The sequence below is a fragment of the Maylandia zebra genome, linkage group LG4, assembly GCF_041146795.1.
Source record: "Maylandia zebra isolate NMK-2024a linkage group LG4, Mzebra_GT3a, whole genome shotgun sequence".
In the NCBI taxonomy this organism is placed as follows: domain Eukaryota; kingdom Metazoa; phylum Chordata; class Actinopteri; order Cichliformes; family Cichlidae; genus Maylandia; species Maylandia zebra.
Genome location: NC_135170.1, coordinates 24,845,047 through 24,866,981, shown reverse-complemented (window position 1 = coordinate 24,866,981; position 21,935 = coordinate 24,845,047). Strand labels below are relative to the sequence as shown.

Here is a 21,935-nt window from a genome sequence, read left to right as displayed (position 1 = left end):
AGCCCACAATGCAGCTTCAGCCTTGTTAAATAAGCTCTGCTCCTGCAAGACAGTCTTTTTAATAACTTGTGTGCTGTACAAATACCACAAGTACAAACATATGTTCACTATATAAACAACAGCAGAGAGATGCAGGCTCGTGGAAAATAGTTCTGTATTTGAAGTTGCAAACAAAATCTCTTTTTTCTCTCGCTCTTTTTGCTCTTTCTTACACTCACACATGGAAAAACTACACATACAATGCAGCTGACAAGTCCGAAATGCCACTTTGGGGATACGGGGGTTTTCCACTGAGAATATTTAATTCTCTGAGGTCATGGTTAGGTTTGTAGATCTCAAGTTTGTAAAAACTACACACATGGTTGTGGGAGGAGGGAGTAGGCAGTGCTAGCCAACCTCTGAGGATCACCGTTGTGCAATGCATAACTTGAAACTTCATGGAAAACTGGAAAACTGTTCCGCTCGCACGATCACTTCCAGTAATTACAGTTAAATATCCTTCATTTTCATTAATGAATACAACTTCAGTGAAGTTCAATGTGAGAAGATCAGTGAAAGTTTAAAAATGACCCATGGATCGTTTTCAAGCAAAATTTCTGGTGACCAGGAAATTCCAAACAATGTGTACAGCTCTTTCCATTGACTAATTCATCCTCTGTGTGCGTGTGTGTGTCTGCTTGAGTCACTGTCTGGCTGGCTCTGCTCCTTAAGTGAGAACCGATGGGACAAGCTGGAGACGACAGGCAGCTGGAGCAACGTTACTACACATACACAAACACATACACGCAAACACACATGGCCACTCTGGTCACACCCAAGGCATTCCAAGCATGCAGGGCCAGGCGCTCACATAGCGGTCTCTAAATACGCCTGGGCCTCTGTGGGTGACTCACTTTCACTACGCACATGTGTGTGTACATGGCTCCACATGTGAAAGAGAGGGTCAGTGTTTGATAGTGTTCAAAATGGCAGCTCTGTGTGGAGTACTGTGTGAAAGAGTCTGAGTATTTCTGATGAACGGTTCAATTAACAGTGCAATCGAAAACAGTTGCAACACTGAGCCAAGTGTCTCCTCTTTCCCCACAGACATCCGTCCAGCCTAGGTCCAACAACAGTGTGACCTCACCCTGCCTCCACCCTGTATCCTGCTCCAACACTTCCTTGCTGGCCTAAAGCTGCAACACAGCTGGATCATGCACCAAGAGAATACATAAATATATATTTATATATATATATATATATTTTTTTTTTTTAAAGGAGTGGGGGAGAGATTAATGATCCATTCCCTCCCTATCTGATCCACCCTGCTCTGATTCGCTTTGTGACTCTCATCCATATAGCTCACCAAGTCGGTCAAACACCCACATAAGCATTCTTCCATTCCTAAATACACAGAAATATACAAGTCCCACTCACATAAAGATTGATGCGTTTGCTGTCAACACGAGATTTTTCCTGGGATGGCGGTGTGCGAAAGCCAGTGTTTCGCTTGAGATGAATCCTGAACAACTTCCTTTGAGCACTGCAGAGCGGTGCCAATCAAAGTAAACAGCTACAGATGGAGAGGGCGGAGGGAGCTTAAACCAGGCTTTACCATGCTAGCTACTCTGCCAGAAGGCAGTTGTTTGATACAGGAATTTTAGGAGATGGCCTCATGCTCAGCTGGATCTTTTGAGCTGAGAGCCAGACACGCCTCTACATCACATGCAAAGCGTCACGCTGAGTGTTTATGTTTAAAATAAACACTGCCGATTTAAATTTCAAGGCTAAATCTTCCCAGAAAAATAAAGAAAAAAAGTCTCATGACAGATGTGAGAATGTTAAGGTTGTTTAAAAGATCAAATAATTGCACAGTGGTTTTTATCCAGCATTTACATTTATAGCATGAATGCCCGTAGGATCGTAGCGGATGTTTGCCACTGCTGCTTAAGGTTTTTGTGTGACTTCTGTAATTCAGCATAAGGCAGAAATTGTATATGTGTGAATTGAATGCGTGCAAGAGATGATGCACATTATTCCGGGATGCTGAACTCAGATAACATCCTCTTCCTGAGTCAGTATGATGCCTGTTTTGAATTCAAAGTCACATCTTTAATTGCTTTACCAAAGTAAAAAGTAACCCAAGCCTAATTCAATGATCAAATCATAAAAAAAATAATAATAAACTCAAGTCAACCCAACCCAACAGAGAACACACTAGTACACACAATACATCTGTTTATGGGCTGTCAGCTCTGATTGGCCATGTGAACTTGGAGGAGGAGAGTTAAATCCTGGCCAGTAAGACGATAAAAAGATCCAGCATCTGTTGAAGTTTTCCCCCTCTCCTCTCCAGCTCAATCCTGAGGGGACCATGGCCAAAGGGAGTAGTGCATAAACTGGATGACGAAGTTGTTAAATGGAGGACCAACACCCAGTACAGTGTGTTTTAAAAATCATCTCTACACATGGAGCTCTGGGATTCTTCACCCTAGTGTTGTTTTCTATCTCCAGGCACGCCTTGATTTATAATGCTGCTGAGATTTGAGGAAAGCGAATGAGGCTTTAGGTTGCGGCAGTATTTCCACAAGCAAAAGTAGAGCTTGCGTATAAAGTCGCATGAAAACAGGAAGGTGATTGCTGTGACTGTAATGGAAAGTCTGTCTGGTTGCCCCTGCCAGTGCTGATATTAGTAAGAGCAGTATGAAATGAACAGTGGGCTCTGTGTTTTCTAACTACAGAAGCCTGAACACATCCCCATCCATCCGACCGAGTGATGTGAATGAGAATTAGTTTAAATATCTTTCATCTTAGCTGGGAAATCAAACATTTTTTGAAGCAATACCACAGCTATTGAGCTGCATATTTTTTTTCCACTTCATTGGCCGAAAAGGGAGAAAAAAAAAACATTAAACATCAAAATCTGCTCATGCAGACTTTAATTTTGAAGTACAGAGATTGATGTGACGGACTGGAATTACTTAGATGCTTATAAATGTGCTTTATGCGGGCTAATAAATATTCAAAATAACTTTAGATTGTTGAATAGAAGAGATGTTTAATGAATGAAATGTGGTGCATGAAAGGATCCATTTATTTCCAGATTAGCATCAGGCATCAATCTCTGTCGGCCCTTCAGCTCTCTCTGCCCTCGCTGTGAAAGCTGGACAATTATTACTCATATTGTCAGGAGAAAAAAGAAGGGCCGGAAGGTCAAAGTTTAAAGTTGGACAACAGGAAGTGACCCTTTGTGTTCAATTTCCAGGTCAGTTTTTGCCCCACTGTGGACATGCTGTCGCTACCAAACAAGGGGTGCATTGTGTAGACACAGTGCCTCAGTAGAAATGGCGCCAAGTCTCACTGTGTGATCAACACCTGAAGGCTTGTTTTATCAGTCGTAGGTTCCCAGTATATATACATGTATATATTTAAATCTATTAACTTTACATTTAAAGAAGCTGATGAATTGCAAATGTGTGTTGTTTTGCCAATAACTGTCCAAAACTTTATGTGCAAAAGCTTTACATTTGACAGAGACCGAATGTGTGGGTGTCCGGAGGAGTGCAGGAGCCGAGGTATACAGAGTGCTCGCCTTCCTCCAGTTTCAACCAGCTGTAGATGACTGGCATTGGAAGGAAAGCGGCCTCTGGCAGAAATAAGTGTAGAGATCAGCAGAGCCTCCAGCTCTATCTATTGTGGTCATGGGTGCATGAGTGCAGACTAGGCCAGACCTCCTGGGGACACACTCGGCTGCAGGACCTGTGCTCTGCAGCAGAATGAGATGGGGTGAAGGCAGTACCACACAGACAGAAGCAAAGCATGGAAAATGAAGGGTTGAATCATATTTTTTTTTCCATCCTGATGGCAAAAATTAGTCCTCCATGTTGAAGTTTAAGTACTACATGTTGGATGCAGAATAAAAATTTAACCACGTATCCTTGTGTTAAATTGTTCCAGTTATTTGATTGTCAACTGATTGCTATAACAGTTATAAAACATAGTGAACAAGTGAGCTACGTCTACAGTGATTTCAGCAAACGTGGTTCGGCTAAAGGGGAAAAACCACATTTTTACCATGAAGATTTGAGCCCAGTCCAAGGAGGCTGTGACAAAGTCTCCACATTTATAACGGAAACTGCTCATTGCACAACAACAGGAGGAGAACGAAAGAGACAGAAGCGGCTTCCTTTCAAATAACCTTTCCATATGGGGAAGCCATACCTACATTCTGAAAAACCTGCAAAAATCCATGAGCGGGAAAGCCACACAGATGTCTGGAGTATGGTTTAATTTTTCACAGTCCTCAGTTAAGGCATGTGAAGCTCTTTACAGCAAGAACACCAGAGACTTTTTGCATCCTCTGTACTCCTCCCCCCAGCACGTGTGTGTGGTCTCCTGCTGCTGGTCGTGGAGAGCCAGGTTTTAGAGGTCAAGAGGTCAGTACTGGGTACTGGAGTGTTTATGTTAGCAGCTCCTGTTAATGCCAATATCCCTAGTGCTCCATCTCGCTCTCCTGAAGGGACAACTCAGCTTAAAAAAAAAAAAAAAAAGTATTTATGATAATAAATAAGATTGCGATTCTATACATTTTTTTAAAAGCAGATCTTCTCAGCAGAGTTTAGCACACCCTTCTGTACATTGTGTATATATTTGCTCACAGATGTTCGTATCGAAGCATGGGAAAGGATGTCTGGATAGCATCCAGTTTGTTTTTTTTTTCATTCTCGCTACCAACCACAAACACACAGTTGGGGCTTTTCAGCCCTGGCACTAGCCTTCCACTTGTGTTCCAGCAAACATCTCCACACACACTCTCTCTCACACACACACACACACACACCACAGTACAGCTATACTGGAGAAACGGCTGTTTGTTTATGACCCATTTAAAAAAAAAAAAAAAGGAATTGCGAAATACTGCTGCAGATATGAAAAAAAATGTTGCATATGTAGCTTCTTGGGGAGTGGTCTGGATTTTTTGGGGGGAGGGGAATGTAGCAGAGACAGGCAAAAGACGGTATATGAGCAATTTTTTATTCTGTTCCTATTTTCCCCCACCTCCCCATTTTTTTTTTGATTCCCCTCTCTCTTACTCCTTTAGCCACCCCCCACCTTCCCTTCCTCAATCCCCTTCACCAGCAGGTTGTTTAATACTTTCCAGATTTCAGCATGCCTTCAGCCTCCTGGAAGAGTTGCAAGTCTGCTGATGGAATTTGGCGGAAAAGGGCTGTGGGTCCAGGCCGAGGCTCCTAACCTAATAAACCTAAAGGCAATGAGCGCCTCCCATTGGTGGCCCAAGTAAGAAAATACAGCTTTCAAAGAAAGTTGAAAGCGAAGGGGAAATGACATTTGACAGCCTCCGAAGCAGATGAAAAGCTGCATAATGGGCGCTTGAGAGAGGGTAACAGCTGCAAGGCAAGACTCAAATTACAATGATTTTCTATGGGGGAGGGAGGTGGCTTGAGCCCCCTGAACAAATCAGCAGTCTCCAGTGTGGGACAAACAATTGTGCTCACGTCCAAAAGATTACCCACAAGAAAACTCATTTGAATGTTTTCCTTTTGGACTTTGGTTTCTGAATGCATTTTTAAAAACAAGAGCAACATCAGCTAATACGTTCTTGGGTTTACAGTGCCACACAGGTATTTACAACCCTCAAAGTCAAACCAGCCCTTGTCCTGACACACCCATTTTTGCATGAGTTTCGAACAACCATTAGATGGCAGTAAATAACAGCTTTTCGGCTTACAGCAGGCAGCTGTATCGTAATAATAAAACAGATGGGAAACAAATTAAAGGAAAAAAACCTGAGCCCTTGACCCATACAGTAAGGGAAACTGGGGCTCCATTATACTGTGCGGACCTAAACCTGTCATCATTTAGGTGCATCTGTCCACTGTGAGAGAATGGTCTCTTCAAAAAGATCCACCTTTAACCTATGATGGAACATTTATATCCCAATGTGATTTGTCTATTTTAAGCTTAAAAAAAAAGGCTCTGATCCACGAGCCATAAAAGAGTTACTTACTGGCTCAATGAGTATCAAAATTATGCTAAACATATGTGATGGTGTGTGCTGCAACTCCTTTTTTGGAAATGACTCTAGATAGAGTCACTATCATCATCATGAAAACGTCAAATGAGCGATTATCCGTCAACGTCCAGTAGAGCTCCAGGGTCTTGGGGAATCAGTGGCAAGGTACACTGAGGTAGTTCTTGGTGACCCCTAAACTTCATTCCAATGCGATTTTCCCTTTACTGTCACCCATTTATATAACCCAGTTATATGAAGTAATTCAAATTGAGATTTTCAGAATCAAATGCCAAAGTGGTGCACAGGGAAGATTTAGTCTCTCTCAAAGAAAAATCCTAACAATCTGAGAGAAGAATAATGACTTTATAAAGGCAGAGAAAAGAAGGATCAATACCACTACTGGTTTGTATTGACCACAACAATCAATATAAATGGGCTGCTTTACCACAAGTGTAAGAATAATGACTTTTTCTAGCCCTCTGGCAGATTGGACACTGGCATAATGTGACTATGAAAAACTCAAAGTGGAAAGAGATTAAACATTCCCTGAAGTGGAGATGAAAGAGTAGAATCGAAATGAGACACCAAAGAGAAGCAGAGCGCTGCTTTCTGAATGCAGTTTTAATGCAGAGGGATGCAGGATAAGACCTTGAACAGTCTGCAGCGAGCGTTAACAAAACAGCGCGCCGGACTTTGCCCGTGCTGCGAGGGGGCTCACCAGGGCAGGAAAAGCCAAAACACTGCCTTTAAAATCAAGAGTGACAGAGCAGCTTTGAGTCAGCGATGATGAGCAGGATCCCGGTCTCAGGTGAGTAAAAAGCTCATCCATCCTCCAATCACCAAGGTAAGAGAAATTGCCCGTCTTCGCTATTTGTCAATGCAGCACTCCTCGGTGATAAACTTTCCCCCCTGAATCCATCTTTCACCCCTCTCACACCTGCACGATCTTTAAAAAAAAACTAACCAAAACATTTTTTAAACTAAGCCTTTAAGTTAAGATGCTTTTCTCCTCCACATGCACTGCTTTACTCAAAACTCTTTTTTTATTGTATATTTAAGAAAAGTGTACAACTAAGGCCAATAAGGTCTGAATTGCTTCCTTCCTTCCTCTGCTTGGAGAGATGGTGAATGGCAGGAAACACGAGGCACTCAAGGAATTCCTTTGTTAATGCTGCTGAGTGGATAGCACTTAACACACACTGCTTTTTGATGTACTCACATAAAAACAAACAATCAAATATGAAACAGTGAAAGTATTCAAGCTTTTATTGAAAAATATAGGTTATTTTGAGCAGTACAGAAAAGAGGCTGTAAATATACAGTGGGGACAAAAATATGGTGTAATATCACACAGAAAACACAAACAACTTCTCATTCGCACCCAATTAACAGTTGGATTTACTTGCGTGTATTTTGTAGTGCATGAGTGATATACATCCAGTTATGCAACCTCTTCAGTTTCAGGACATCACACCTTATAGCACTTATCTTAATTTGCATGCTGAAACTTACACAGTGAATACTGGTAGAGAGAAGGAAGTGAAATGTAAGTGGCAGACTCTCCCAAAAGCAAAGAGAGAGAAAAGAAGAAGAAAAAAAAAAAATCATAATTTGGCACATCTGTCAGTTTCAGTTAAGGCAGTGAAGTCAATCAGCCCAACTAAGCCTCAATACTTTCTGGCCATGGCTTTTAATGATGCAAGAAAGGCAGTCGAGCTGCAACGACTATGCAACTTGCACAAAAATAGCAATCTTTTCTTAATGCTCTTGCATCCATTGCTGGCTGTCTCTTTTCTTCCCCCCCACGTTTATTTTTATTTTTAATTTTTTTTTTTTAAATCCACTCTCCAGACATAACAAACACAGTAAAGATTTCTTTCTAACAAAGGTAGAGAAAACAGCAGGTATTTAACACCAAATACTAGTAGTGTCTGATTTACTTGTGCCTCCTGGTACACGTAATTCATCCGTCACATATACACTAAAGCCCTACTCGTACGTAGTGGTGAAAATAGTTTACACATATAGGTAGTCCCCTTGAGTAATGAAAATCTTCTACACAGATCACTTGCACCGCTGCAGTTGCTCGGATGTAACGAAAAAAAAGGAAGGAAGTGGTTATTCGGTTTCAACTCGAACTTGACACGACTAAAGGAAAGTCACTTTGTGTTAATTAATGGAGATTATCAGGAAAACTGCATCAGAAAAGATATAAAAGACAACTAAGAGTGGGCTACACTACTCCTCACACCTCCAGTTTGCTGTAGTAACACCTTGCTTTCTATTTAGTTCAGCCCAATGCATCTCCGTTAGCTCTACTTCCTTTTCTACAATTCACAGAGTCTATGTGAAGGAGACAATTTGGTGTTGGCTTTGAGGTCCAGCTTTACAGCAGGAAATTGTACCCTTTAAACAGTGTCACAAAGACCCTGAGATACATAAGTTATACTAAGGGAGAAAGAAATCTGATAGATCTATGGTACTGCTATAATATCTTCAGATGAAAGAGGCTCAGTGCAGGGCCTCACACACCAGTGACAACCACAGCTCCCTTTATTGTGACAAGACACCCACCAGTGATCCTGTTGTGACAGAGGCCTTCTGTTTAGCTCAGGCCTCATGACGTCCCACAGCCAGAGTGAAGAAAAGAGGCGAACCGAATGAAAAAAGCACATGTGACACATCAAGCGAGAGGGGAGAGAGAGGGAAAGAGAAAGGCTGAACTGAGTTTTACTTGTGGAAAGTGTTTTTCCTACAAAAGTTCCTTTCTAACCACTACTCCCTGCTTACTTCTGGAATGTTCCATATTCAGAAAGTGTGTTCCCTTCCATGTCAGTTCCCTCGGTGTTCAAAAGGGAGTCACAGATTGACAGAAAGGGAGTGGAGGGTAAGGCTCTCTGACAGACAGAGTTTGGGCACATCCTAAAGGAGCAGTCACTCTTTCTTTGTAGCCCTTTAAAGGAGGAACCCTCCATCTTCTTCAAAGGGCCATTCGCACAGTTCCTGACTACAGTATCGTCTTCCCATTTAACTGCAAATCCACACTGTCAAAGGACTTGCCAGTTGCGCATAAACCACTTCCACAGCTTATTCTTATTTTTTTTTCCTTCCACCAGACTCTCATACATGAATCTCATCATCTTCATCCTCCAAGAAAGAGGAAAAGTTGCTCTCCTCCTCTGGTGGGGCACTGAAGGTGGCGCTATCTGTATCTCCTGCAAAGATCAGGCTGCTGGGTTTCTCATCCAGAGCAGCAGACCCAGAACTGGACATGGAGCAGCTGTCTAGGTGCTGCAAGTGTTTGGGGCGTATCTCAGGAGTGTACTCTGGAGTGTAAGGCCCTCCGTCCTCCTGCCTCAGATCAACAGAGCTGGCTAGATGCATAGATGCCTGGTGCTGCAGCTCTTCTGCTTCTTCATTTGCCTCCACATGCTCCTCATCTTTTTCACCCTCTACATAAACCTCTTCCTCACCATGGGCGCCAAGCAGTGGCGAGGTGCAGCCCTCGCTGCTCTTGCCCTCCTCGTAGCCAAGATCATCATCCTCCTTCTCCATCACACCCAGGATTTCACCCAGCATGGACGGACCCAGGTCAACGTGGAAAGACATAACCGACACTGCATGCTTCATTCCACCTCCGTACTGAATTGAGCTCTCTGGGAGCTCAGTCAGCTCACCAAAACTTTGCTCTTCCAGCTCTAAAGAGCGAGTAGCTGCAACTGCACCTCTCCCATCCAAGTCGCTGTGGAGCTTCAGCGGACTTGAAGACAAACTCTTTGTCACCATGCTGTCGCCTCCGTCTTCATCATTGAGAAAGGGAAGGGACATGGCATTTTTTACATAGGTGGGTGATCCTCCGGGGACCACCAGGGCGCTATCTTTCTGTTGGTCCACTCGGTTCACCGACTGAGAGCGCTTGCTGCTCCTAAAGGTGCGTGACAGGAGTCCAGGCCGAGGAGAGCGAGGAAAGGATGTGGACTCGGGAGGGGGTTCCCCTGAGCGTGTGCTGAGAAAGGAGGTGTCACCAAAAGCATCACCGCTGCGGCCTACATGCATGGTGTGGCGAAAGTCACCCAGGGGAGCACTGATCATCTCCCTGGTCAGGTCCATACGGGAGCGACGCTTTGTCTGGGAGGAGGACGACACTAGCTGTTTTAAGATCGGCATGGTGGCTGATCAGGGGTATTGTTGTGCACTAAGAGGTAGCTGGGTGGCAAAAAGATCACCTGAATCTTTGGGAAAGTCCTTCTTTGAAATCTTGGAATGAATATTGATGGTCCTTAAATCCAATCAGCCAGGGAACCTGGAAAAACACACAATAAGTTAGAAACAGACATAATCGAATCAAAATTGTTTGTTTAGTCAAAAAAACAAAACAAAAAAAAACTTCAAAGTGTGTCCACTCACACAAATTGATTTCAAACAATAAATTGTAACTTGACTCAAAACCAGCAGAAAGCAAAAAGAAAGAATCTATATGGTCCAGCTAAAGTATAGATTTTAAATTATGTTGCCAAGAAAGTCAACATTCAGCCCTTTAATTCTAAGAAAAAAAAAAAAAAAAAAACATGAAGGAATTCCAAATGTTGCCACTAATTGCAAGAGCTGAAGCTATCAATTATTGAGTCTATAATGACGCGCAAACTCTGTGAGATGAACTCTAAAATACGCTGCAGAAAAAACCCCAAAAAAAAAGTAGACCACCACAGGATTTTACTTAAACAGCGCTATAACTTAGAGGAAAACACCAACCACAGACCAACATGAATCAAGGCAAGATAACTGAGAGCTGCCACAGATTTCTTTTTTTTTTTTGCAAAGTATACTTCACTGCAAGACCGAAAACTATCTTCTACTGACAAAAGGACAATTATACATGCATCAAAAACAATGATACCCCTGTCATCTAACTATAGAGCTGGATTATTGCAACAAAGAAATCACAATGTATTCCCCATCTTAGGCAGTGGTGTTTAAGCCCCCGGAGGTTTATGACAGCTGACAAAATTGTGTTTCTACGTTACTGAGAGCTCAGACAGAGGAAACCCCGCCACAGGCAGCCAGCCAGACACCGCTGTTTCCTCAGGTGATGCACTGGAGGGCAGGAGCAGGGTGTCTCATTAACCATCAGTCCAATTATATAAAATACACATGAAAAGAGCACTCTCATGGTGGCCCACAAAGTGAAGTGCAAGCGGTTTCCACACAAAGACATCAAAAACACATGCACAGCTGACTTGTGGATGGAAAATCTCTGTGGTTGTGCATAAGCATGTCTGAAGAAAAGGTTTACCTCACCGGCTTGAGCGTGCGTCTCTCTAGCTTGCTCATAGTGCCGTTTTCTTTGTTTACTTAACCTAAGACAGGAAGAGGAACACTTAACCTTGACTTTAGCTTTCTTGTAAGAAAGCCCTTTAAAACATATTTAAGTCACTTCTGTTTATGCTGGAAGAGATTTTAGCTGTTTAAAGTGGCAAGCTTTTGCATGCATTGACCTCATTCTTCGGTCTCCACCCCCTGTCTTTGCCAGCTGAGTCTCTTCTCCGCTTCCTGTTAATGCCTTCACCTGCTTCGGTTTCCATAGAAACACCCTCCCTCGTGCAAGCGACAGCGTTTCCTGTCAGAGGCTACGGGTGGCTCCAGGCTTCAAATGCAACGTATGGCCTTCTGTCAGCCATAGCCTGTGCTCACTCACCTTGTGTTATTACTTTCTATTGGCCAAAATGGAAATCGATTAAAACTCAGAAATATTCCGGTGCTGTAGAAAAAAAACAACAACAAAAAATAAATAAATAAATAAAGCAAGCAAGCTCGATAAACCAGAGGCCGAGTTGTGATGACAAAACGTTCCATGAACTCCAAATGATTTCAACAAGATACATAAACAAAGTCACTTTTTGCTGAAATGTGTTTATTTTTGTAGCTGCCTGTTCTGATTTGTTTCAGGGAAGGCCAAATATTCACACCCAGCCAAAATAACAGCCTTTTCTTTCCTGAATAGTTGCTCCTGGGTGGCACAAACACAGGAAAGAAAAAAACAAAACAAAACAACTACTGGATCAAAAAAGCGGAGATGGTGAAAACCTCCCTCCCACTCCTCTATATCACCCTCTAGGCCAGGATCAAGCTGAAAAGCTCTATGGTGCCCATCGCAGGGATATGGATACAGAAACTTGCTATAGACCACCAGACAGACTTCTCATTGTCAGCTCCAAACCACATCGTACCAGAAAAAACAAAAAACAAAAACCGCTGCAGTTCCACATTTACATCCAACCCAAGACCTTCTATATTTATGGCTTTGTCATATTTGCGGAAGTGCATGCACGCACAAGTAGGAGGTGGGGGAGTGGCAGATATAGATGGAGAGTGGAAAAGGGCCTGAGAAGGCAGCAGTTAGCGTGGGAACCGCTGGATCGCAGCACCAGGGGTGAAGGGGGGAGGATTGACTTTATAAACAAACTTTCACAACACTCATGATCTAACTGCAACAGAGCCCACTAAAATGCGGGACAGGAACGGGGATGAACAGCAAATGAAGCACATCTGCATTTTTTCAGTTTGACAGTACAGCTTCTTGAAAGCTAGAGCTGTCTAAACTGATGTGTATAGATTATGAGGTTGACTGACCTGCCTTGATGTGGTGTTTGTGAGCTGCTCGGTAAAAGCAGCAGTACATGCACGCACACATACTGCAGTAACCACGAGTACATTGGAATGTTTCCAAACAGTTGTGAGTGCTACTCCACTTCTTCAGTCATCTCATGTTGTTCTTTTTTATAAGCGGTATTATAACCCATTTTGCCAGATGTATTTAGGCTATGGAGTAGTTCTAAACCTGGAGGGGAAAAAAAAAAAAAAAAAAAAAAAAAAGGAAATCTCTCAGTCAGGAAAAAAAGAGCAAAAGAAAAGAAAAAAAATCTGCTGTTTTACTTCTACTAAAGAGGTCAAAAAGGAGCGCGCTAAATGAAACAGTAACCTCACTAAACCTGCAGTCATTTCTTACAGCTATAAACAAATGCCACACTGGAGGAAGTGGGGAAAGAAAAATAGCTACGAGTTTAACCTACGAGTCAAAATTCACTGAGATAATTAACCCGCATTCAGTAAGTTTTTTACAGCAAACCTTAGACGAGCATAACTTCTCACTTCTTGTCAATATTCTCGCACCAAGCCAATCAATACCGAAACACAAGAGATCACTTGCAGACACATAAACCGAGTCTCAACCATGACTTATGGGCCATTTCCGGAACTAAGTATTGATGCGCCTTCTTTGTGCTCTGTGCATTCTGCTGTCTGGAAGACGGGAGGGGTTCAGACTCGCTGTGCACATCATTTGAAGTCACTGACCTGGACGGACAATCGAATGACCAGAGGGTGAACTGACATTAGGGGGAGGAAAAGCCACATGATGCACCCTAAATCTGTGTGGAAATTTAAAAAAAAAAAAAAAAAAAAAAAAAAAAAAAAAGGGGTGAAAACTGCTCTGCTTGAAAAATACTCCAATTATCAAGCAATCTGTAAACATTCTGATTGCTTGTGAAAACCCTAATTTATTCCCAAATGTTTAAGTGCGACACCACCAAGAGGTACACAGTTGCTCAGTAACAGGCTAGCACAGACTCTCACACACATACTCTACTAATTACGCAGACAAATGGCCTCCAGTAGATAGGTATCTGCCATGCAGCTCAGTTAGTGGGCCTGAATATCTCATTTAGGAAGGAGCAGCCAAAGGACAAACAGTGGAAATCACATTATCTCTCAATCAAACAAACGGGGGACAACAGACATCAAGCTGATGATGCCCTCTGAGATAAATACAGCAATGAGAAAACACACTGCTCTAATGAGAAATTACAAATAAAGCCCTTTTTCTTACGCTAAAGCCAAATTTAGCCGTTGCTTAAATCGCCCATTTGGGGCAATCAACTAGACGTGCCATTCGCTTGTGGTGTTGCAGCTTCAGACGTGTTGACCGAGAGGGTATCTTTGGTACGTTTACACCCTGCCACCCATTTCACCATGCAGATCCTATATAGCACGGAAGCTAAAACATTTCAGAACAGACACGATCACACTAAATAAGCCCTGATATGTTTTGTTTGTTTGTTTATATATTTAAAGAAAAACACCAATGGCTGAACAAAACAGGACAATTGGGCACATCACCAAGCACGCCGGGAAACTTCAGTGCACGACAGCCCCAAATGGACATGCAGTCAAATCAGGAAATCGCACACCCCAAGACAACCCATTTTCCAGAAAATGATGAATGTAGAGACATCAATAATCACAGAGAGTTTAACAAAACATCTCAACCATTCAATTCGTCTGAAAAATAACACAGGGACCAGAAGAAAAAATTGTTTCTGGGGGGTTTTTTGTTCTTTTTTCTGTGACCACAAATACCTCACAAGCTGCTGTTAGGAGATATGCTGTGTTAGTGTCACACCTCACCCAGTGGGGCACACCGTTCTGTAGGGATCAAAGAACAAGAGGTTTTTAGAGCCTTCCTGCTAATAAAAGTGCCTGTAGGTTTTGGAATTGGTATTCATGTTGCTGAGTACCAAATCCGTTTCTATCCTTAGATAGACAGTGAGGGGAATATTTGAGAGAAGCAGCAAGAACAAACTGACAAGAACTTTTAAGAGTGTTAAAAATATAACATTGCATTGATAAACCATCGTGTAAACCGAACAAAGCTCACGGGCCAGAATCCGCCCAACAATCCGCCCACTGGAAGGCTTTGCAAACTGAATAAATGCATAGATTTTGGACTTAATTGTATTTTCACAAGTTTTACAGCTTTTGTTTTGTATTGATAAAGACCTTCGTCATGACATCATTCAGTACATGTAAAAAATAAAATAAAAGTGTCATATAGTGCAATATCATATGTTTACGTTTCCTAATGTGCACAACAAGGAGAAGCACGTTTGGGAACAAGAGCTACAAATCGATGACATTTTGTTACCTAAAAAGAGAACGACCTCAAAAACCTCCAGCAAAGTGCAGCACTTTGCAAAATATGTGAGAAAACTCTTCCTGCTAAAGGTGGAAACAACAAACGAGTTACAGACTAGGACGGCACAGGAGGAGGAGATACTAGTAGCTGGCGATGTGCAAAAATAAACAAACTAATCAATCAAGCATCGCTAGCACTCGCTGGTTGCGCGCCGTACGACAGGAAGAGCAAATGATGAATGGAAATTACTTGGATGGATTAAATTATGCGGTAACATGATGGAAAAGCAGGGCTTTTAGCAAGAGGTAGAAAATATCTATTCATTTTTTTTTTTTTTCATGTGACAATATTATGCAGGCTCTGGGTCAATGGACTTTAGGTTTTGTTATACTAAAGTTTTAAGCAGCTATTTTATACTTTTACTTAGAAGTTTAGCTTATATTTAATTTATGCTGTGTCATGACTGTTGCATGCTAATGATGCTGTCATTGCTGGCACCTTGTTTCGATTGAAAATTAGGAAGTGTGACAGTAGTGCCATTGAAAAATATTGGATGGAAAACATCTTTTATTTATATGTATACTTTTTTTTCTTTATCATCATAAATATCCTCACAAATTTTCTTGAAATATCAGGATATATAGTGAGGTGACAGATCAATATACAATCCATGATCACTAAAACTAGCCTGAAGTGGGTTACGCTCTACCACAAATATTCATATTTGACATGTGGGGAATGTGCTAGCTAGGTTGCAGACTTGTGGCTTAGGTCTGTTTGCATGACAGACACCAGTGTGTGCCGGTTTCCTGCACAACTGTTTTGTTTTTGCTTATTTACACACATTTGTTCATTTTACGACAAAGCTAGTAGGCGTTTTCTCAACATAAGAGGTGAAAGCGGCTAGCGTGGAACTCTACCAACATTCACGAAGCAACACTTTAAAATTGAAAATGCCACTGTATTCACCATGCAGACTATTCAAGTTGGAGCTATTTACAAGTAAAGCAAATCATCCAGCTGGAAGGAAGAAAAGTGATGAAGACCAGGACAGAAGGTGACACCTCGGCAGTCACTGAAAGGGTTTGTGGCAGAAAACAGGCGTGCTCGACGTGCACCAGCTGAACTCAGATACCCAAGAGGGGATGACTTGTCTCTTTTACATTTACAGCCAACACAGCCTCCAGACATGACACAGCATCTCTTTCTCTCCGTCCTCTGCTGTGATCAAACTGACAGCTTCTATTACAGGCACAATCAGTGGATGGCAAACAATAATGCTGCATTGCGCTTCAAGAATGAAAAGTATTCTTTGGGTTAAACAAGGCTGATAAACATTATTTTCATGGATCTACAATGCCTTTTTATAGACAAACAATGTTATCCATCCCAGCTCTGCTATCATCTCTGATCAGAATAAAAAGTTACTATTGCGCTACTGAAAATGGAGCCAATATGGCTGGACACCAACGTCATTTGTGTACTGGGCATGCTATCTAAATACAAACAGAGGGTGGGAGGCACAACATGCATTTAGAGTGTCTCGGAATAATTACAGGGAATTGACGGAAAGCAGGTTCACGCTGGCAATATCAACGAGTGAGCATGCCAGAGGTAACCACTTAACATTAAGCCAAGAACATCCCAAAAGGACAGGCTGAGAACCTTCACAGACACTTAACATTAAGCTAATACCTTTCCAACTTTTTCCATCCTGTTCCAGCTGGATCTGCAAGATCAACGACCAGTCTGAAGTCATTAACAACTGTCCCCTTCTGTATGCACGAAGACATTTGAGCATTCTTAAAATGTGGATGCACACAGTTGCAAAAGCATAACTTAATTACCACTGAGACACATCACTGAAAACCAGTCTCTTCAAAACAAGCAATTAGCCAAGAACTTCCCAAAAGGACAGGCTGGACATACATAGCTGCACATGATGGAGCCGTTTAATGAAGACACGTGTTGGAGGGTACATCCACAGGAAGGGCAGGGAGAAAATTAGGCAGTAAACCCTCCCATCCCTCCGGAAATCTTCTCAGCCTGCCCTTCCTGATCACTCATAACGTAAACAAGGCTTTTCTCCATAATACTGTGTTACAGACAAGCTAGTCAAACAAACAGCTCATATCTCCATCGACACCCTGTTTTAATAAGCCTGTAGGACATTGTGTGTGTAAAAGCAGACTCCAAATGCAATATGTATCAGTACATGGAGAGCGTCAGGTCCAGGTGACTTTAATCGTTTTCGAAAACGATCACAACCGGATCTTTACAACACCAGGTAGCTGAGTCACAACAGCTGTTGACAGCTCTGGCCTCAGGCCCAGCTGTCTGTGTGGTTGGTGTTTTAAGAGCTGCAGAAGATGAATGAGGTTCTATTTTGAACCATTTGGGAAGAAATCTGTTCTCCTTGATGGAAAGAAAACCAGAAAACATTTTAGAAATCAGAAAAGCAATAGGATTTGGAGACTCCTGTTTGAAAGTGCTGCAGTGCCATAACTATGAGGTCAGACAAGCAAAGGAAAGCACAGGCTGGTGGGACATGGACGAACTCGGTTTATTTTTTTTTTATTTCTTATTTTAAATAAAATAAATATGCTTGTGTATCTATGGCACAATTGTAATGGACAATGAATGTCACACAAATGCTAAACAACAAATCAAATAGAGTGAAAGAGGACATCTCTGAAAGCATTTGGAGTTTAAACAGAAGTCCCTGTCATTGTCTTTTGGTACAATGACATCAACTCCATGCAATACGTGCATCCAGTAACAAGGAAACAGAACAAACATTTACCTCTTGCTAACAGGCCCCAGCATACAGTGCAACAAAGCAGCATGCAGGATAGGCCAAGAACACAATGCAGCCAAACAAAAGGCAAAAAACCCCAAACAGACACAGCATTCACACACTGTCATATGATAAACTCTCAGTATTTGATATTTGGACAAGGTAATAAAAAGGTAAGTGGCAGAAAACTAATGACAGTTGCCATATGTCAGAAGCCAAACTGGCTAAAATACATCTTTACTGTGTAAGTGTTGAAAGACAAGTTCAAATCCAAGGCTCTTCTCCAAAGTAACCCAGATATTCCCTACTACCATCCTCAGAGGAATTCTGGGAAAAGAAAAGAAAACACAAAAAAAAAAAAAAAAAAAACAGTTTATACTGGTATTTCCTGGAATGTGAAGGGGCTGGACAGGACACACACAGCCTCAAATGAGCACACAAACTGCAAACATGGGTGCAGGACTATTTAGCCAGTAGCCACAAATAACTGAGTTTCCCTTCAGCATTACCGCAGATGTATTTTGGAATATCCACATTAAAAGTGAGCAACTTTGCTTGCTCTTGTAAACAAACTTATTAGCAGGTTGCTCTTCCCAGGATACGAGCCAACAAATCCTGTCTACACTGTGCCTTGCATAATAACAGGGTGCTTGGCACAGTGTCCAACAACACAAGAGGGAAGGATAACTTTCACCTTCGGGCACTAACCACCTCCTGCAGGCAATTAGACACCAACTTTGTAGTGATGAAGAAGAAGAAGAAGAAGAAGAAGAAGAAGAAGAAGAAGAAGAAGAAGAAGAAGAAGAAGAAGAAAAAACAACAACTTGTGCGGGCTGGTTTAAAATCCTGTCACTTTGTATAAAATACAAAGTAAATAGGCTAAAGAAAGCCTAAAACATGTAAATCTGGTCAACTATGCTTGCATGGTTGTAGTGTCATCAACCTGAATCCATCACACCACTTCAAGACAACCTCACATCTCATAAAAGGCCCTTGCACATTTTGAAAAAGGCAGGTCAAATTTCCTAAAAGCCACCGTAACGTCCTCACAAGCACAGACCTCTGATAACATCACCTCTTCAGACAATTGCTGTAAGTTCTTATCAGTGCAGGGTGATGGAGAGATAGCCCGCTGACCTGAGGCCCATTACCTCACACTACCAGTCAGTGACCTCATCAAGTGCCAGCCTTACCAGGAAAACTGTACAAAGACCTGGACAAAGTGAATGTGCACTCCAAGGAGGCAGAAACTGTATAACGTATCTTTCTTTCCCAGCCTTATCTGATCAAGTCAAAGCCACCTCCAACTTCGAGGAAATGTGCCAAATCACGCCCTTCTATCACCTTCCACTCACTCTAGAATTAGTTCCCAGAAGCAAGTCAAAGTGTTTTAAGAAAATATGAAGGACCCCCAATACGCACAGCCATCAAACACGTTACTGGCCTAATTATGAGAATTTTTGAAGTTTATCATGTGTTCTAAAAGTCAGGCCTATGGGAGTTGTCGTTTGTAGTAAAGTCAGGGGTTAAAACAAAAGGAAACATGGTGTATCCGCTTAAACCTGAAAACATCCCCAAATAAACTAACAAACAAAAAACACAAACTCAATTTGTTTCTGAGAGGACAAAATGGCTCGTTTCTTTCGACAACAGACACACAAAGAAATAAGCGCTAATTCCGCAGCATTTGATTCGCTGTTGCGCTCACTGCCGATCAGCGAGATTCGATCATATACAATAAAGCGCTGATTCTGGGTGGGTCAATAGCAGGAGAACAATAATAGGCCAGCGGACTAGAAGCATGAGCAGCCCCGTGCGCGCAGGTGAACGGGCCGATAAAATGTCGGTTTAAAACGCGTCCTTGAAGTGCACACACAACCCAGAAGATCAGTTTTATGTTAAGTGCAAGTACAAATATTAAAGTACACACGCTTACCGAGCATCCCCATTCATAAAAGCCGGGTGCTGCTCCACTTTTAGGCCCCCAGCAGACCAACAATGGGGGTGCATTCATCAAACGAAACAAGCTGTGAGGCGCTCAGATTAGTTCTTTCTGCTCCAAACAACGCGGATCATGGACCCGTGAGTGTGGCGGGGTTTTTTTAGAGAAATATTACAGCTGCTGTCACAACATCCTTACAAACGCTGCTGCTACTCTGAAGCGCATGAACTCACTACAACGCCTGCTGCGGTAGTGCGCTTGAACACGCCCTCTTTACATGGGTCCTTAAAGACACAGGGTGCCAGCATGGGGCCACTCAGACTGCCTTGACGCACTGACACAAAGGAAACCTCGAGGATAATTTATTAAATCTTTAATAATAAATATATAAATAGGTTAGCCAGTTTAAATACTTAATAATTAATGTACCAAGAAAATGTACTTGAAAGACCCAGGAACATATTAAGCCTTTTATTGATGCTATTATATACCAACCAAGGTGTAATAAGCATTTATCAATAAGCAGTGTTGTGCATTCTTTAAAATGATTCTTCATATCCTTTCTAGTATTATACAATACTCATTTGCGTTTGCCTTATTAGATATTTTCGGAGAGCAAGAGTAGAGAATATCTTTGTTCATTTGTCAAAGGGGAAATGATGTCATCGTTTTAGTGCCTAGCATTGCATGTTTTAAGATTTAAGTATTAAATAAATCAGTAAAAATTGGCAAAGATAAATTTATACGGGACTGGTGTTTTCAGAGGGATTTGAAGGCGTGACATTGCCAAACTGCTTAAAGGTGAGCTTTGCCCTTCGTTTCTTTTACAGTTCCAATAAGGATGTTAGTCAGAATTATTACACGTCCACACATTTTTCTCTGACAACAGCAAAGACTGTATTGAGTTAACAAACCCTTTGATCTTGTGTATTGATCTTGTGTATTGAACTTGTGGTTGATGAGCTGACATCGGTCAGTGTCCACTCATTAGTACCTTCTGTAATGCAAATAAGCAGAAATATGCACCCCAGGTTTTACCTCAGGAGAAAGGTATGCATAAATGGCTGATAATTACTAAAGGACACAAGTCATTCTACCCAATGACATGACTATTCGCTTTCGTACTTCACAAGGTATGTAGTGACGCAAGTCTGTCTCTCCACGCTGTTCTCTGAAACCACAATGTTCCATATTTAACTGCATGTCCTGGCGTCCTTTACAAATATTTGAAAGTTATTTCTGCCTTTGCTTTTTTCCGACGATCTGTCCCACCAGCTGATGAGAGAATATGGCTTTTTATGATGAGAGTAAACTTAAACTCCCTTGGTATTTAACCCTTGTGGGAGTGTTGCTGACCCACTATTGATCATGTGCCTCATCACATGAGCCACATACCTGTGACCCAAACTGAAGAAGCTTCTCAGATAAGAGGTGAAACATCTTCAAGTAACTTAAAGAAGTCTAGTTGTTTTTCTTTCCAAGCTCCTTACATTACTGTGACCTGGATGGCTGAGAACATGGACAGACACTCTATAGTATCGTAGTAGTATAGTATAGTATAGTATCCCATCTTCTTGTAACAGCAGCCCGTGGTTTGAATTGAGTGCCACTAACAAGCCATATGTTCATTCTTGTCTTTTGTCCAGAGGTTACAGTGTCCCTGTTTTTCAAAAAATAATTTCAAATTTCAATTTACCTGACCACAGAACAGTTTTCCACGTTGCCTCAGTCCATTTACACGAGCTTTGGCTCAGAGAAGATGGTGTTTCTGGATCATGCTCACATATGGCTTCTTCTTTGTGTGACAGAGCTCTAACCTGCATTTGTGGATGACACGTTGAATTGTGTTCAAAGACAGTGATTTCTCAAAGTGTTTTGAATTGGGTAAACTGCTGAACCTCAGCCCATCTTTACTTCCGTGAAACTGTTGCCAGTTAATCTAATTACTTGAAGCTAATATCATTGATAAAACAGTAATATGTCTCAGTTAAAACATTTTATATGAGTTCTGTTTTCTGTTGTAAATTATGGGTTTTTCTGATTTAGAAATCATCACATTCTGTTTTATTAACATTTCATGCTGTACTACTCTTCCTTTTCATTTGGAGTTGTATGAAGTGAGCTTTTTTAAGCAACTGCCAGGTGGATATAAAGGAGAAAAAATCATATTTTCTTTAATAATGGAGGTGATTTCCTTTTTTCTATCCATTTT

General features: G+C 41.7%; 1 protein-coding gene across 1 annotated transcript; it reads right to left on the bottom strand.

Moving 5' to 3' along the window:
- Positions 1-7,263: 7,263 nt before the first annotated feature.
- Positions 7,264-19,987, bottom strand: cdc42ep4a (CDC42 effector protein (Rho GTPase binding) 4a). The gene is made up of 2 exons (XM_004559481.3): positions 19,718-19,987; positions 7,264-10,316 (listed from the first exon to the last, which is right to left on the bottom strand). Exon 2 carries the CDS (start codon positions 10,178-10,180, stop codon positions 9,134-9,136), a length of 1,047 nt encoding a protein of 348 aa, XP_004559538.2. The 5' UTR covers positions 10,181-10,316; positions 19,718-19,987; the 3' UTR covers positions 7,264-9,133.
- Positions 19,988-21,935: the final 1,948 nt, after the last annotated feature.